The sequence below is a fragment of the Dendrobates tinctorius genome, unplaced genomic scaffold, assembly GCF_039654945.1.
Source record: "Dendrobates tinctorius isolate UK_male_01 unplaced genomic scaffold, ASM3965494v1 ptg000060l, whole genome shotgun sequence".
Taxonomy (NCBI): Eukaryota; Metazoa; Chordata; class Amphibia; order Anura; family Dendrobatidae; genus Dendrobates; species Dendrobates tinctorius.
This window is the reverse complement of record NW_027361728.1, coordinates 7,592,955-7,609,956: the sequence shown is the minus strand read 5'-3', so window position 1 is coordinate 7,609,956 and position 17,002 is coordinate 7,592,955. Positions and strand designations below refer to the sequence as shown.

At 46.5% G+C, this 17,002-nt stretch overlaps 1 protein-coding gene across 1 annotated transcript in view; it reads left to right on the top strand.

The window, feature by feature from the left end:
* The window catches only part of LOC141092484 (probable cation-transporting ATPase 13A4), a 374,510-nt gene that overhangs the window by 42,189 nt on the left and 315,319 nt on the right, over nt 1-17,002 (top strand). Inside the window, exon 2 of the mRNA XM_073578655.1 lies at nt 14,514-14,687. Coding sequence (XP_073434756.1) covers nt 14,514-14,687 — 174 coding nt within the window. The remainder of the gene's footprint in view (nt 1-14,513; nt 14,688-17,002) is intronic.

The following is a 17,002-nucleotide window of genomic DNA, read 5'->3' as shown; positions in this document are numbered from 1 at the left end:
TTTCTACCTTTTTTTTCAGTCAAGATAGTGTGCAGACTGCAGAGTGTATATTAATGAGAAGAAAATGAACCTTTTTGAATTTACCAAATGGCTGCAATGAAGCAAAGAGTGAAAAATATAAAGGTGTCTGAATACTTTCCGTTCCCACTGTATGTCTGTCGTCTGACATCCATGTCCTCTCCTGAGGTCTTATATGTGGAGTCTGAACTGAATACTGACGGCCTTGTTGATGCTGGTAGTCAACAACTGCCCTCTTCTGCTCACAAATCCTTTCCAACATATGCAGTGTAGAGTTCCAATGCATGGGGACATCACACACCAGTTGGTGAGCCGGAAGATGCAAACACTGCTTAAGCACGGCAAGGGCGGTGGAAGTTGTAGTTAACTTTCTAAAATCGGCACACAGGTGGTGTACTTTGACAAGCAGATCCAGCAACTCCGAGTAGGTTTTTAGAAACCGCTGAACCATGAGGTTAAGCACATGGGCCAGGTATGGTATGTGTGTGAGCTCGCCTCGCCTCAGAGCCGCCACCAGTTTCTGGCCATAAGACCCTGCCAAGCTATACAGGGGTTGCACAAAATAATGGAAGCACCTAACGTTTTGGCATCATAATCTTCAAACATGTTATAAACATGCAAACTGTGACATATGTTAATGTTTTGTAGTTGATTATTTGTGTTATGTGATATGTGTATGTAAATTAACTGTTTATTTTGCAGAGTTGTAAGAACATTGATGAAAACCTGATACCAATGGCAGAGCTCTCGGATTTTCAGAGACCAAATTGTTGGTGCTCGTATGGTAGGCGCTAGTGTAACAGAAAGTGCCCGAATGCTTGGCGTGTTAAGATGTACTGTCTCCAAAGTAATGACTGCGTTTGAAAGAGAAGGAAAAACATCTGCAGCAAAGCACAGGTCCGGCCGAAAGTCGAAGATGACTGAGAGAGACCGTCGGACTCTAAAGCGAATTGTGAGAGAGGATCACAAGACCCCGGCTCCGAAAATCACTGCTGAACTCAATGAACACCTACAGAACCCAGTTTCCACGAAAAATGTTTGTCGGGAGCTGTACAAATCTGGATTCCACGGAAGAGCTGCAATTCGAAAACCGCTGCTCTCAATGACAAATGTTTCCAAGCATTTAGAGTGGTGTAGAAACCTCCAGAATAGGTCCCTCCAGCAGTGGAAACATGTGATATTCTCAGACGAATCATCGTTTACCCTATTTCCGACCTCCGGCCGAGTGTACGATTGGAGACAGCCGAAAGAAGCATTCCATCCAGACTGCCTTCTCCCAACCGTAAAACATGGCGGAGCTTCTGTGATGATCTGGGGTGCTATTTCGTGGAGATCCGCCGGGCCAATGATATCCCTTCTTGGAAGAATTAACAGCCGCGATTATTTAGGCATTTTGGGCGGCCAAGTGCATCCTATGGTTCAAGCACTGTTCCCGGAGGGGAATGCCATCTTTCAGGATGATAATGCACCAATTCATACAGCTAGAATCATTAAAACATGGCATGAGGAACATTGTAATGAAGTTGAGCATCTCATCTGGCCCCCACATTCCACAGACCTCAACATTATTGAGCATTTATGGCCGATTTTAGAGATTCAAGCTAGACGTCGATTTCCGCTGCCATCGTCGCTCATAGAACTGGAGGGTGTCTTAACTGAAGAATGGGCTACAATTCCTTTGGAAACAATTCACACCTTGTATGAATCCAAACCTCGGATAATTGAGGCTGTAATCGCCGCAAAAGGTGGACCTGCACCATATTAAACTAACTTTTGTTGATGTTTCCATTATTTTGACCAACCCCTGTAGGTCCAGCAGTGTCAGACACAGATCTTCCTGCTCTTTCGGAGCTGTCCACAACTCTTTAGCATTGTGTGGTTTGTCACCAAGGCATATTAGCATCAGCACAGCCTGTTGCCGCTTGGCTAAAGCAGTGCTGCAGTGCTTCCTGATTGTGACTGATGTGGTAATTTCAGAGATGGATGCTGAAAAGGAGGATGAGGTGCTGAAGCTGTAGACTGTGGGGGTAACCCTGATCAGGCTCGGACTGGCCCACCAGAGAACCGGAGGATTCTCCGGTGGTCCCAGGCACTGATACCTGCTGGCATACTGGCCAGCAAGTGCCTAGGGCCCCCACTGCTGCAAGGGCCCCCACTGCTCGAGGGGCCCCCAAGTCAGTGGGTATGGGGCCCCTGAGTCAAGGGGGCCCGCCCTGTGCCAGCTAGCAGCAGCGGGAGACAAGTTCCTGTCCCCGCTGCTAAAGTGAAATGAATATTCACGCTTCTCCACGCCCCTATGGGGAGACAGTGGGGGAGACAATGATGGAGGTGATGGGCAATGATATTGGTGGGGGAGGCAATAATGGAGGTGATGTGCAATGGTGGTGGTGTGGGGAGGCAATAGTGGAGGTGATGGACAATGATGGTGGTGGGGGAGGCAATAATGGAGGTGATGGGTAATGATGGAGGTAATGGACAATGATGGAGGAAATGGGCAATGGTATTGGTGGGGGAAGCAATAATGGAGGTGATGGGCAATGATGGCGGTGGGGAGGCAATGATGGAGGTGATGAGTAATGATGGAGGTGATGAGTAATGATGGAGGTGATGGACAATGATGGAGGTAATGGGCAATGATGGCAGTGGGGGAGACAATGATGGAGGTGATGGGCAATGATATTAGTGGGGGAAGCAATGATGGAGGTGATGGGCAATGATATTGGTGGGGGAGGCAATAGTGGAGGTGATGGACAATGATGGTGGTGGGGGAGGCAATAATGGAGGTGATGGGTAATGATGGAGGTAATGGACAATGATGGAGGAAATGGGCAATGGTATTGGTGGGGGAAGCAATAATGGAGGTGATGGGCAATGATGGCGGTGGGGAGGCAATGATGGAGGTGATGAGTAATGATGGAGGTGATGAGTAATGATGGAGGTGATGGACAATGATGGAGGTAATGGGCAATGATGGCAGTGGGGGAGACAGTGATGGAGGTGATGGACAATGATATTGGTGGGGGAGGCAATGATGGAGGTGATGGACAATGATATTGGTGGGGGGAGGCAATAATGGAGGTGATGGGTAATGATGGTGGTGGGGGGAGGCAATGATGGAGGTGATGAAATGGACAATGATGGTGGGGAGGAGGCAATGATTGAGGTGATGGAATGGGCAGTGATGGGGTGGTGGGGAGAATGATAGGGGGTGGGGGAGAAGGCAATGATGGAGGTGGTGATGAGGACAATGATGGGGGTGGAGAGGGGCTGCATTATACTTTATGAGGGGCTACATTATATTCTGATGGGAACTGCATTATTCTCAGGGGACTACATTATATTCTGGGGGCTGCATCATACTATATGAGGGGGCTACAGTATACTCTATGGGGGGCTGCATTATATTCTGTGGTGGGGCTGCATTATTCACTCAGGGGACTACATTATATTCTGGGGGGGCTAGATCATACTATATGAGGGGGCAGCATTATGCCCTATTAGGGGGCTACAGTATACTCTATGGGGAGGCTGCATTATATTCTGTGTTGGTGCTGCATTATACTACAGTGGGGAAAAAAAGTATTTAGTCAGTCAGCAATAGTGCAAGTTCCACCACTTAAAAAGATGAGAGGCGTCTGTAATTTACATCATAGGTAGACCTCAACTATGGGAGACAAACTGAGAAAAAAAATTCCAGAAAATCACATTGTCTGTTTTTTTTTCATTTTATTTGCATATTATGGTGGAAAATAAGTATTTGGTCAGAAACAAAATTTCATCTCAATACTTTGTGATATATCCTTTGTTGGCAATGACAGAGGTCAAACGTTTTCTGTAAGTCTTCACAAGGTTGCCACACACTGTTGTTGGTATGTTGGCCCATTCCTCCATGCAGATCTCCTCTAGAGCAGTGATGTTTTTGGCTTTTCGCTTGGCAACACGGACTTTCAACTCCCTCCAAAGGTTTTCTATAGGGTTGAGATCTGGAGACTGGCTAGGCCACTCCAGGACCTTGAAATGCTTCTTACGAAGCCACTCCTTCGTTGCCCTGGCGGTGTGCTTTGGATCATTGTCATGTTGAAAGACCCAGCCACGTTTCATCTTCAATGCCCTTGCTGATGGAAGGAGGTTTGCACTCAAAATCTCACGATACATGGCCCCATTCATTCTTTCATGTACCCGGATCAGTCGTCCTGGCCCCTTTGCAGAGAAACAGCCCCAAAGCATGATGTTTCCACCACCATGCTTTACAGTAGGTATGGTGTTTGATGGATGCAACTCAGTATTCTTTTTCCTCCAAACACGACAAGTTGTGTTTCTACCAAACAGTTCCAGTTTGGTTTCATCAGACCATAGGACATTCTCCCAAAACTCCTCTGGATCATCCAAATGCTCTCTAGCAAACTTCAGACGGGCCCGGACATGTACAGGCTTAAGCAGTGGGACACGTCTGGCACTGCAGGATCTGAGTCCATGGTGGCGTAGTGTGTTACTTATGGTAGGCCTTGTTACATTGGTCCCAGCTCTCTGCAGTTCATTCACTAGGTCCCCCCGCGTGGTTCTGGGATTTTTGCTCACCGTTCTTGTGATCATTCTGACCCCACGGGGTGGGATTTTGCGTGGAGCACCAGATCGAGGGAGATTATCAGTGGTCTTGTATGTCTTCCATTTTCTAATTATTGCTCCCACAGTTGATTTCTTCACTCCAAGCTGGTTTGCTATTGCAGATTCAGTCTTCCCAGCCTGGTGCAGGGCTACAATTTTGTTTCTGGTGTCCTTTGACAGCTCTTTGGTCTTCACCATAGTGGAGTTTGGAGTCAGACTGTTTGAGGGTGTGCACAGGTGTCTTTCTATACTGATAACAAGTTTAAACAGGTGCCATTACTACAGGTAATGAGTAGAGGAAAGAGGAGACTCTTAAAGAAGAAGTTACAGGTCTGTGAGAGCCAGAAATCTTGATTGCTTGTTTCTGACCAAATACTTATTTTCCACCATAATATGCAAATAAAATGAAAAAAAAACAGACAATGTGATTTTCTGGATTTTTTTTTCTCAGTTTGTCTCCCATAGTTGAGGTCTACCTATGATGTAAATTACAGACGCCTCTCATCTTTTTAAGTGGTGGAACTTGCACTATTGCTGACTGACTAAATACTTTTTTTCCCCACTGTATATGAGGGGGACTGCATTATGCCCTATGAGGGCGCTACATTATATTCTATGGTGGGGACTGTGTTATACCTTATGAGGGGGTTGCATTATATTTTGTGGGGTGCTGCATTATACCCTATGAAGTGGGATGCATTTTATTTTATGAGGGAGCCTACATTATAATCTATGAGAGAGGCTACATTATATTCTATGAGGGGGCTACCCCTCTATGATTCTACCCCAACCCCTGCTACATAATTAAGACATGTACTACCTTATATTATACCCTGATAATAGTGTGTTGTACCACACAATTGGTTGTCTTGTATTTATTTCTATGTAGCTACATAGTGGGCCCCAAGAATGATTTTCTCTGGTGGGCCCAATGTGCTCCAGTCTGACGCTGACCCTGATTGACCTAGGGCCCGCAATCCTTGGTGTTGGGAGGACGTGTTCCATCCCAAGGTCCGACTAAGTCCCAGCTTCCACTATGTTAACCCAGTGTGCTGTCAGTGAGATGTACTGTAACTGCCCACAAGCACTTGTCCACGTGTCTGTGGTTAGCATTGTTGAGGGCACGGCTAATGTTGTGGGACACGTGCTTGTGTAATGCGAGAATGGCACACCTGGAAAAGTAGTGGCGGTTGGGGACCGAGTACTGAGGGACGGCCACCGCCATCACGTTGTGGAAAGCTTCCTTCTCCCTGAGCCTAAAAGGCAACATTTCGAGCACAAGCAGGCGCGAAATGTGTGAATTTAGTAGTGTGGCCTGTGGGGCGTTGGCTTCGTATTTGCGCTTGCGTTCAAAGGACTTTAGTAAGGACAACTGAACACAGTGATAGGACAAGGATGTGGACGTGCTTGCTGATGGTGCTAGTTGAATGTGTACAATGACAGGTGCAGGGCAGGAGTCATCTTTGCATGCACCATGGACAGGGCTTGCACACACAACAGTGGTAGAAGCAGTGGTGTCACCCGCAGACACTGTTCCTGGACCCTTGTGTTTGGCCCACAAAGTCGGGTGCTTTGCTGCCATGTGCCTGATCAGGCTGGTGTTGGTCAGGCTCGTAGTTTTGCTACCACTGGCATGGCAGGTGGTGCAAATGGCCTTTTATGAGATTATCTGGAGAGTCCTTAAGAAAACAGCCACACTCGGGAAGACCTAACAGTTGGACTGGCGACTTTCGTTGTGTTGGTGTTACGGGGAACAGTTGCCTGCCTTCAGACTGCGGCCACCACACTGCTTCTTCTTGCTTGTTGAGGTGCTACACCTCCCTCCCCTTGTGTGCTGCTGTCATCGCTCTGCATGTCCTCCTGCCAGCTTGGGTCAGTTACTATATTATCCACAACCTGACTCATCATCATCCGACCTCCTGTCGCCTTAATGTGACCGTGGTTGCTCAAATATTTGGGCATCGTTACATGAGATTTCCTCTAGCCCCACTTCAAGTGAACTGGGCGAGAGGCCCGAATCTAAAAATGGAAAAGTGAACAGCTCTTCGTAGTGACCAAGTGTAGGATCAGTTGTCTCCGGCATGGTGGGAGGAAGGAAGATCAGGGTGAGAAATATGCAGCCCAGACTCATGGCTGCTGAGATTTGAACGGTGGAAGACAGGGTGGTGGTGGTGGCAAAGTTACTGGAAGCATTATCCACTGTCCAACCAACAACCTTTTAACACTGCTCTGGGTTCAATAGTGGTGTGCTGCGGTCCCCTATTAATTTGGACAGGAAGGTCAATCGAGAATATGTGGGTGTTTGCTGTGGCACAATTTCAACTTGCCCAAGACCTCTGCCTCTGCATGCACCATCACCATCATGCCCAGTTCCCTGTCCCTTGGCACGCACCTTGCCTATTTTAAATGGAGGATAATATTTTCCACGTTCACTACAAATGGCTGAATTTGGAACAAACTTATGTGATCCGTGTGATGGACAAACCACTGCTTGAAATAGCTGGCCTGTAGGTAACTAATGTTACCAGTAAACTGGTGTCAATAACTTTGCTAACACGCTACAACAAAATTTAAAGGGAGGCCAGAAATGCAGAATTTTGAGTCCACTTTTAATCTCTGATCCATGTGATGGACAAACCACAGTTTTAAATAGCTGGACTGTAAATAAAAATATTCCTGGCCCCTGATACCTGGGGCTATGTCTACAAATATCTGTAATAGCAGCATCAGCAGATAGAACTGGAATGGACCCTCTTGCTATATGCACTGCAGTCTGCCACATACACTGTCTGCCTAGCAATGACATCTATGCAGCTTTATTAGTCCTCAGAAGGACGGATAGTGTGGGTATACCATATATTATACACAAATCCATCTCAACTAAGAACCAAGCAAATCTCTCCCTAGCTCAGCAGCAACTCTCCTTACACTCACTGATTCCGTAGTAGACTGTGATGAGCATAGTGGCGCCAGGTCTGATATAGCCAATCACTGTATTGCCACAACCAACATGGCTGCGGCATACAGTGTGTGATAGACAATCCCTGGATGTTCATTAGCTCTCTAAAGAGCGTCAAACATGCAGGGTGGGGACCCGAGCTCCCGCCAAGCAACTCCGGAAATACTCGCGAGCTCCGAGCAGTGAGACGCTCGGGCGAGTATCGAGTAATGGCGAACATGTTTGCTTATCACTAAGTATCGTTAATAAGAGAAGAATTTTTTGTGGCGTATGGATCAGGCCTCTACAGCTTAATTTCAACCCAACCAAATGACAAAATGTGATATGATGGGTTGTCTAACTTTTTGCAGCTGAAAAATTATATATATATATATATATATATATATATATATTATTTTAATGTGCTTTATGTCTGCAGACAGGTTCATATCACCGCCACAAAATGACAATGTGGGATACAGCAGGCTGTTTCACATTTAGTAACAGAAAAAAATTTAACTATTTAACTTTTTTTTAAATGTGCCTTAGGTCTGCAGACAGTTTTACCTCACCACAACACTAAATGACAAGGTGGGATACAGCAGGCTCTTTAAATTTTTTTTACTAGCTACATGTGAATTAGAATGCTATACTCGTGCATGGATCACAATAGAAGCAGTGCACAACACGTGACCTGCTGGCTTTGACTGTGGACCTCAGTAATGTCCAAAAAAGAGAGAAAAAAATGCTGGAAGGTAAATTTAACAGCCACACTGGACAGTAGCTCAATACACTATCTGACTAAGGCTAGTTTCACACTAGTGTTCATTCGACGCAGTGCATGGCACCGCTAAGCCCTGCCCCCTGCCGGCTTCGTGCCCACCCCATCTGGTCATCGCCGCCTACTATCGCACATGGACGCTTGCGATCTGCGCACCCTATCTTTAGCATAGGGTGCGCAGATCGTGCGCTGGCCGTGCGCTAGTAGGATTTTGGCATGCGCTGCGCACTTTTGAAGGTGCGCCGTGCGCGCCGAAATGCAACATGCTGCTTTCGGCGCACCTTCAAAAGTGCGCAGCCCACTCCAAAATCCTACTAGCGCACGGCCAGCGCACGATCTGCGCACCCTATGCTAAAGATAGGGTGCACAGATCGCAAGCGTCCATGTGCAATAGTAGGCGGCGATGACCGGATGGGGCGGGCAGGGAGCCGGCAGAGGGCGGGGCTTAGCGGCGCCATGCGCTGCGTCAAATAAACGCTAGTGTGAAACTAGCCTAATATACATCTACCTATCTATCTACGTAAAATGTGGGATCCAGCAGGCTTTTTCACATTTAGATACGGAAAAAATATTATTTAGAATGCTATACTCGTACTTGTAGGACATGTGCTCTGCTGACTTTGCCTGTGGACCTCAGTAATGGCCCCCCCAAAAAAATTCTGGAAGGTAAATTTTGCAGCCACACTGGATATTATCTAGTTGCACTGTCTGACTGATATACAACCACTAAGGCTACTTTCACACATCAGTTTTTTGCCGTCAGGCATGATCCGGCTTTTTTTAGAAAAAACGGATCCGGCATAAATTTTGGAGAACTGTAGAAACGGATCCGTTTTTTTGCTGGATCCGTCTCTGTTCCTGGCGGCTGGCCAATTGGATCTGAGCATGCGCAGACTTAAAAAAACCGGATCCAGTTGCTGGATCCGTCTTTTTCTGGATCCGGCGCATTCCGGCGCCCATAGACTTTCATTGTAGCAAAAAGCTGGAAGCGCCGGATCCGGCGCTTCCGGCTTTTTCGCCGGAGATAAAAAATGTTACAGTAGACGTTTTTTCAAGACGCCGGAATGAGACAAGTTGCCGAATCCGGCAAAAAACGGATGAAACGCAATGCCATCCGGCACGATCCGGCGCTAATGCAAGTCAATGGGGAAAAACCGGATCCGGCATTGCATTTTGCCGGATCCGTTTTTTCCAAAAAAAGCCGGATCGCGCCTGAAGGCAAAAAACTGATGTGTGAAAGAGGCCTTAGCTAGCTAAAATCTTGCTGTTTAGGCTACTTTCACACATCAGGTTTTCGGCGTCAGGCGCGATCTGGCGTCGTGCCGGAATGCCGGATCCGGCAAATGTTTTGTAAAACCTGATGTGCCGGATCCGGTTTTCTGCCGGATCCGTCTTGTTCTTGACAGACAAAACCGGATCCGTCTCATCCGGTTCATCCGTTTTTCTATCCGTTTTTCGACGGATTACGCCGGATCCGGTTTTTAAAATTGACCCTTGTGGCCACTCAAGGCAGAGTACACTGGCAGGATGACAGAGTGTGAAAGATTTGTGCCCTAACCCAACTTGTGTACCTTCTGGACCAACAGTATATACCTTTGCCAACCAAAGTTGGCTATCTTGTCATGGTCTACTATTTTTAGCTTTAGGCCACAGGTGTGTACCTGGTTGTGTTTTATGCAAAGTATTTAACCTTTTAACAAAAGTTGTGTACATTGTTAGGAAATCACCAACAATAAACACAACTTTTTAGGTGAAATACTTTGCTTCAAACACAACCAGGAACACAACTGTGGCAAAAAGCTAAAATTTACCCACAGTTATATACCTGGTTTTGAATACCTTTTTACCTTTGAAATACCCTGTATTTAACCTTTTTTTTTAAACATAGTTCGCCGCAGAAAGAAAAGACAGACAACCATTGTGAAACGATAATTTAACTTTTATTTAAAAATTTTTTTTTTTTGTAAAATGTTTTTAAAGTGCAAAAAACTTTTTTAATAAAGGTTTTAAACCCAATGGGCATTTTTATTAAAAAACACACATTACAAATCTGTGTAGTGTGGGGTGGAAATACTGCTGGAGGGGCTGCGGGACACTTCGACACTGGGTGTGTGGAGAGAGGACTGGGATCGTGGTGGGGAAGGATCAGTTAGAGGTGAAGGTGTGGAAAAAGCTACAGAATGGGTGGACATGTTGGAGGCAGAAGAGGTGGTGGGCGGTGGAGTGGAGGGTTGGGCAGGGACTGTAGGAGCAGATGATGTTGATGGAAAGTTGTATGGGGAAGGAGTTTGGTATGGGGAAGGAGTTTGGTACGGGGAAGGAGTTTGGTACGGGGCAGGTTGCTGGAAGTGGGGAGATGTCTGGTACTGGGGAGGTTGCTGGTACTGGTGAGGTTGCTGGTATGTAATAGGAGGGGGGGAATGGAAAGTGGCTGGAGGGGGTGCAGATGTAATAGGAGGGGGAGGATGGAAAGTGGCTGGAGGGGGTGCAGATGTAATAGGAGGGGGAGGATGGAAAGTGGCTGGAGGGGGTGCAGATGTAATAGGAGGGGGAGGATGGAAAGTGGCTGGAGGGGGTGCAGGTGGAGGAACTACAGTGGTGGGAGGTGGAGGTTGGGAGGTAACCTGCTGTAGAGCACCGTGGCACGAATGCATTACATGCATCTGCTGGGTAGGAGATAGTGTTGCCATGCGCTCCACAAAAGACCTGAAAAAGGTGTGGTTTGGCGAAGATCTTGCTTCTGAATGCATGGTTTGCAGAAGTGTCTTCACCTCCAGAATGCTGGAGTTGATCTGCTGAAAGCCTGCGGAGATTTGCTCTGACAAGACTTTTAGACAGTTCTGGAAAGATGCATTCAGATGCAAGAACTCTTGCGCATAACTCTTTTCCTGACCCCTCTGCCGCTGCTGCCCAGTACCCGCAGGTGTACTAGAGGTGGCAGGGGCAGAAGGGTGGGGTAAAGGGAAAGCGATCTCCTCACCAGCAGCTTCATGTAATGTAGGCGGCCACGATGCTCCTGTGCTGGTGGATGGGACAGATGGGTCGAATGTGTGGGAAGGCTGGGAAGGTGCAGATGTACCGGGGCGGTCGAAGTGTCCCTCGGTGCCGGTCTCCTCAGGGATCGCCTCAGAAGGGTCCAATCGTGCAGGCTCCCGAGTGCTGCTCACCGTGCTGTGGAATAAAGAGAAAAAAAAACAATTAAAATACTGACATGGTATGGCCCTGGCTGAAAAAAAAAAGTTACATCTAACATTTTTTTTCACATGTGGTGTGTAATATTTACCTTCTGGTGAGCATTGTTTCCCGGAGGAACGACAGGGCTTGTGCGTACTTGTACTTGCTCCTGCGTCCTCCAGATCCACTCGGGGCCCGCATCTCTTTATTGAACTCCTTCTTGAAACGATCCCTCACAGACCGCCACCGATTCACAATTCTGTTCCCTGAAACGAGAAAGGAGTGGTTAGTATACAACATCAGTGTTTCACAAACTCCAGTCCTCATGGTCCCCAGGGGTCATGTTTTCAGGATTTCCATAGTAAATAGAAATCCTGAACACATGATCCGTGGGGACCACGAGGACTGGAGTTCGGGAAACACTGGTTTACATCAAGCAACCGGTATTGTATATACTTACGCTCTTTAATCTGGGCCCGAACATCGAGGTCCTCCCAGCGGCCCACAAGGAGCGAACAGATTTCCTCCCAGAGTCGTCGGGTAACGATAAGGTCAGCGTGGCAGCGGTCAGCCATATTCTAGAGCGGCTCCCTTTGTCTGACGAGATCGATGAGGTGGTCCACATCGAGTCCTCCATCCTCACCGTCAGAGTCGGGAGCACGCTGTGAAGGCTGTTAAAGAAAAAGACAAAAATAACATTAGCCTCCACAAAAAAAATGAAATAAAAAGTGCAAAAAAACAAAGCAAAAATATTTATACTTACACGCTGGTGACCGCCGCGTTGCTGTCGCCGACGACCCTGGGAGGCACTGCGAGGACCTCTTGGCCGAGCACCAGATTGGGAAGACTAGAGAAGAAAACAAAAAATGTTATGTCTTTGGATGTAGGCATTTGTTTGCTGTGTGTGGTCTGCAGAACATTGTTTTCTATGTGTTGTGTGTAGTGTGATGTTGTGTTTCTGCGTTTGATGCAAAAAACTTACCAATTGTGAGCCCACTCCAGGTGTCTGTCCACCCCTTCCTTCTTCTTCTGGGAGCTCCTCTTCATCTTGTGATTCCTGTTTTGAAATAAAAGGCAATGAATAGACATATATTACAGAGATGATGGATTTTGGAAATAAAAACTTACCGTCAAACGCTGACGATGCGAGGGAGGGCTCCCAGAAGATGATGTGCTGTCCTGTTGATGGCCAGACTCCATGGCTGTGGGTATTGCTGCTGCTGTTGCTGCTGCCAGTGATGCCATTTCTGCTGCTGCTGCTGCTGCTGCATCTCTTTGGCGGCTGTTGAATAAAGAGAAACAAAGGGCCAATGAATATCTTGATATTCCATGGCCCTAGTTTGGAGGAATGGGGGATTTGATAATTACCGTCTCTCATCTGCTGCTGGACTCCCCTCCTCAGCATGTTCCATTTGCTGCTCCATTTGGGGTGGTGCTGATGGTGCTGCTGCTGCAGATGTCTGCTGCCTTCTCCTGCTCCTGGTTCTTGGCTTGGGTGGCATGTTGGGTGTGGCTGAGGGTCCCATTGTCTTGCTTTTATATATCTCCTGTGGGCAGAGCTACTGAGCATGCTCAGACCAAAAAACCGGATCCGGCGCATTGCGGCGCTCATAGGCTTTCATTGTGTGAAAAAGCCGGACGCGCCGGATCCGGCGTGTCCGGCTTTTTCGCCGGAGACAAAAAACGTTACAGTAGCCGTTTTTTCCAGACGCCGGATCGCGACACATTGCCGGATCCGGCGAAAACCGGATGAAACGCATGGCCATCCGGCGCGATCCGGCGCAAATGCAAGTCAATGGGGGGGAAACCGGATCCGGCATTGCATTTCGCCGGATCCGGTTTCTGTCAAAAGCGCCGGATCGCGCCTGACGGCGAAAACCTGATGTGTGAAAGAGGCCTAACAGTGGCATTCTCAGAAGCAGCCTCTCTGCGCTGTTACAGTGCTAAAATGGTGTTAAAACAAGATGTCCACTATTTATATGGAGAGGGACATGTGATTTCAGCAGCCAGTGACACAAGCCGTAATGTCAGGACTTTGTGAATGTTTCCTGCACCCCGATTGGCTAGCCACAATGTATACACATAAAGTTAGGGAAAAAAAAGACTGATGTGCTGGGCTTACAAGAACGCCGTACCTCTGAGCTCTGCAAACCCCCTCCCCTTATCAAACACATGCCAAACACTCATGATGCACTACCATTAATGTTGCTAAAGTTCTGAAATTTTTTTTGCAGCAGCGCAAGCATTTTCCCACACTTTTACCTGTTACTGATTTGTTTTTTACCGATGTTATAAAACTTTGCTCTTTTTTCCGATCATGAATCCGAATCTGCCATATTTGTGCCGAATTTATGTTTAGCAATTGTTTTATGAACAAATTTGCTCATCACTAGTCAGAAGTTGAAGGCTATGTGCACACGGTGCGGATTCTGCTGCGGATCTGCAGAGGTTTTGGCCCTGCGGGTCCGCAGCAGATTTAGGTGCGTTGTACAGTAGCATTGTTTTCAAAGGTAAACTGAAAAACACTGTGCACATGCTGCGGATTTTTCCGCGCGGTTTTGCTGCGGTTTACAATACGCAGCATGTCAATTCTTTGTGCAGATTCTGCTGCGGTTTCACACCTTATCCATTATGAGGTGTGAAACCGCAGGGCAAAACCGCAGATAAACCGCAGGACTTTTGTCCTGCGTATTTACCTGTGGATTTTTCAACAGAATTCGCACAACCTAAAAATTACGTGTGCACATACCCGAAGGGGGGAGATTATTCATGTAGGGAAAAGAGAATTCCTGTTTCTACATAGAGCAGAGAAAAGAGAAGAATTAACTGAGTAGAAAGGCAAAATGTGCAATTGTAACTACACAGTGCTATATACAGTAATATGATGATGGCAATATATTAAGAGGATAAAAACTTTGATGGGAGGAGTGCTTCTTAAAACTAGAATTTGATTTTTTTCACTCTTTCATTGATTGTTTTTTTCACTCTTTCTTACAGGAAATATTTGGTTATAGAACACTTCGATGGAAGAAAGCCCTTTGCATTGCAGGTTATATATTTTCCTTTGGATTGCTTTGGCTTATATTTTACTGGAAACCCGAATGGGAAGTTTGGGCTTGTTGCAGCCCATGTACACTCCAGGAAGCAAATATTGTATTGCTCAGAGAAACGGTAAAAAACCACATTAGTACTTATATATGTAATTGTGTTTAAATTGTCTGTAAGTGGCTGATCGATTTAAAGGAATAAAAGTGACAGTTACATATATGTATCGCAGTAATGGTATTTCTACAACTTCTTTTACATTCTCTCCAAAGAAAACAAGATTCATGTTTCCTAATCGTTTTTGCCCATTTACTGGCATCTCAAATATAACAATGGATATTCCCCTGTCCAACCTCATAATCTGATATACATAAAATTTTTGATAGAGTACATATTTTTCAAGTTCTGAGGCTGACAATTTAGCATACTATATATGTACTGGATGTACTGAATGTTCCTCTAGTTTTATGTTAAAGTATGACCATAATTTTAAAAATACTTTAGCATTTGGGAATCTTGTCTCTGTATTACCCTTAAAGAACAACTCAATGTTACTCCAGATAAAGCAATCACCCTATATAAATACTTAAATTAAAAAGAGAATAGCACTCATTAATTTTTTACTACATAAACACTATGTAAGGATTGTCTGAACATATCCTGTAAGTCAAATCTTGAGGTGTTTCTGCTTGAAAAAGAATCCCTCCAAATTTGATCACTAAATCAACTGATCCTGAAAAATATATAGCCCTATATACAAAAACAATGGAAAAATGCGCCACTCCACAAGTTGTTTTTTTTAATGATTTTTACATGAATTTCGGCAACAGAAAAATCCACATGATAAAACAGCATGTGAACGCACCCCATGGGTTCTGATGCTAATCACAGGATTCCTTCATGCACTCCATGCCACAATATGATTAAGCTGGCGGCATGGGGTGGATCACAAATACAAAAAAAAGAGGAGGTAGTTAACGTCTCCCTTATGGGTTGAATAAGCCCTCGTCCCTACCCACCTTTTAAGTTTTGTAGGCTTTTTGGCCTGGTAGACATCAGTTTGATAAATCTTAGGCTAGGATCTCTTCAAAGAGAAATTGCCTTATTGTGCCTGATGGGCACACACAAATCGTCCAATTTGTGTGCTAAGTACTTCCATTTTGTAAGTATATTCTATATAGCAGTAGTGCAGCTTTATTTAATATTTGCATACATCTTGGCACATACAGAACGCAGCTGTATTTTTTTTTGCCACGAAATCGATCTACATATGTATGACTGATAAGAAAGGCCGTACTGGGCCGCAGGCCTTAAAAGGGAGGCCGACATGACAGGGTTGAGTGGGAATATAGTGAGCTGGAGTTAGGGATTAGGATGGTACTACGGGGTTAATGTGTTTGGATAAGGTGGGGGCTAGTGCTGGGATGAGGGGGAGGCAGGGTCAGAGCTGGAGCACGAGTTACCATTATAAAGACAGTGACCATCTTATTGTGGCAACCATTTTAGGTTCCCCCACATAGTGACAAGAAGCTGTGGGCTCTCTTCTGTAGAACCTTAATTATGGAGGTGGAAACAATGCTCCAACAACTGAGGTATGCTGAGGAGTCGCTGGGTGCTAGCTGGATGCAAGCTGCCTTCCAAGGCTTGCTACAGGGAGCTGTGACCGGGTCACCTCAGGTACTGCAGGACGGATGTTGGCCGCAGAGAGCTAATTCTCCAGCATACCTTAGTCCGCAGGTCCCCTTCTGGTTCGGCACCGCATCAGGAGCCCCTACTGGGACCCTCCGGCTCGGAGTGTGAGCTGTAAGCCGGCAGCTCACATTACGAGAACCGGGAGGAATCCGATTAGGCGGTGGGGCCTGCAATGGAGGACGAGTCGGCCTCCCTCTCTACATCGTCACAGAAGGCTTACGGTCCAGGTGCGGTGGACGCCCTGTTGGGTGGCAGATCCGCTTGGAGTGGTCAGGAGGATACTGTGAGAGGGATGGGGGCTGGTACGCAGGCCCCTTAGCGGGGATACCATCGCATGCGGCAGCCAGCCGGCACCACCCATTCAGCTGCAGAATCGGCACTTCAACAAGATGGCGGGCAGTGTCAGGCTGGCCTAGGGGCAAAGAGCAAGGGGGAGACTGATGGAACATGCAGGCAGCAGGTCGATCACCAGGATGGCGTGAAGCATTAGGACACCGCAACATTTCAGGGACCAGCATGAATCGATTCAACCGGATTCAGGGTCTGCAGCTGCTGGGATTACAGCACCCAGGCAGCCAGGTGAGACTGATCATTTTTTCCTTATTAACCCTTTGCTAGCCTTTTATGAGTGTATGTGTTAGAAATTTTGTTTTATTAAGGGGGGCTAGCAGAGGCATAATGTTTATTTTGCATGGGCTACGGAAGTTTGTCCGGTTATAGGGATCTGGGATCCATACAGTATTTAGTCA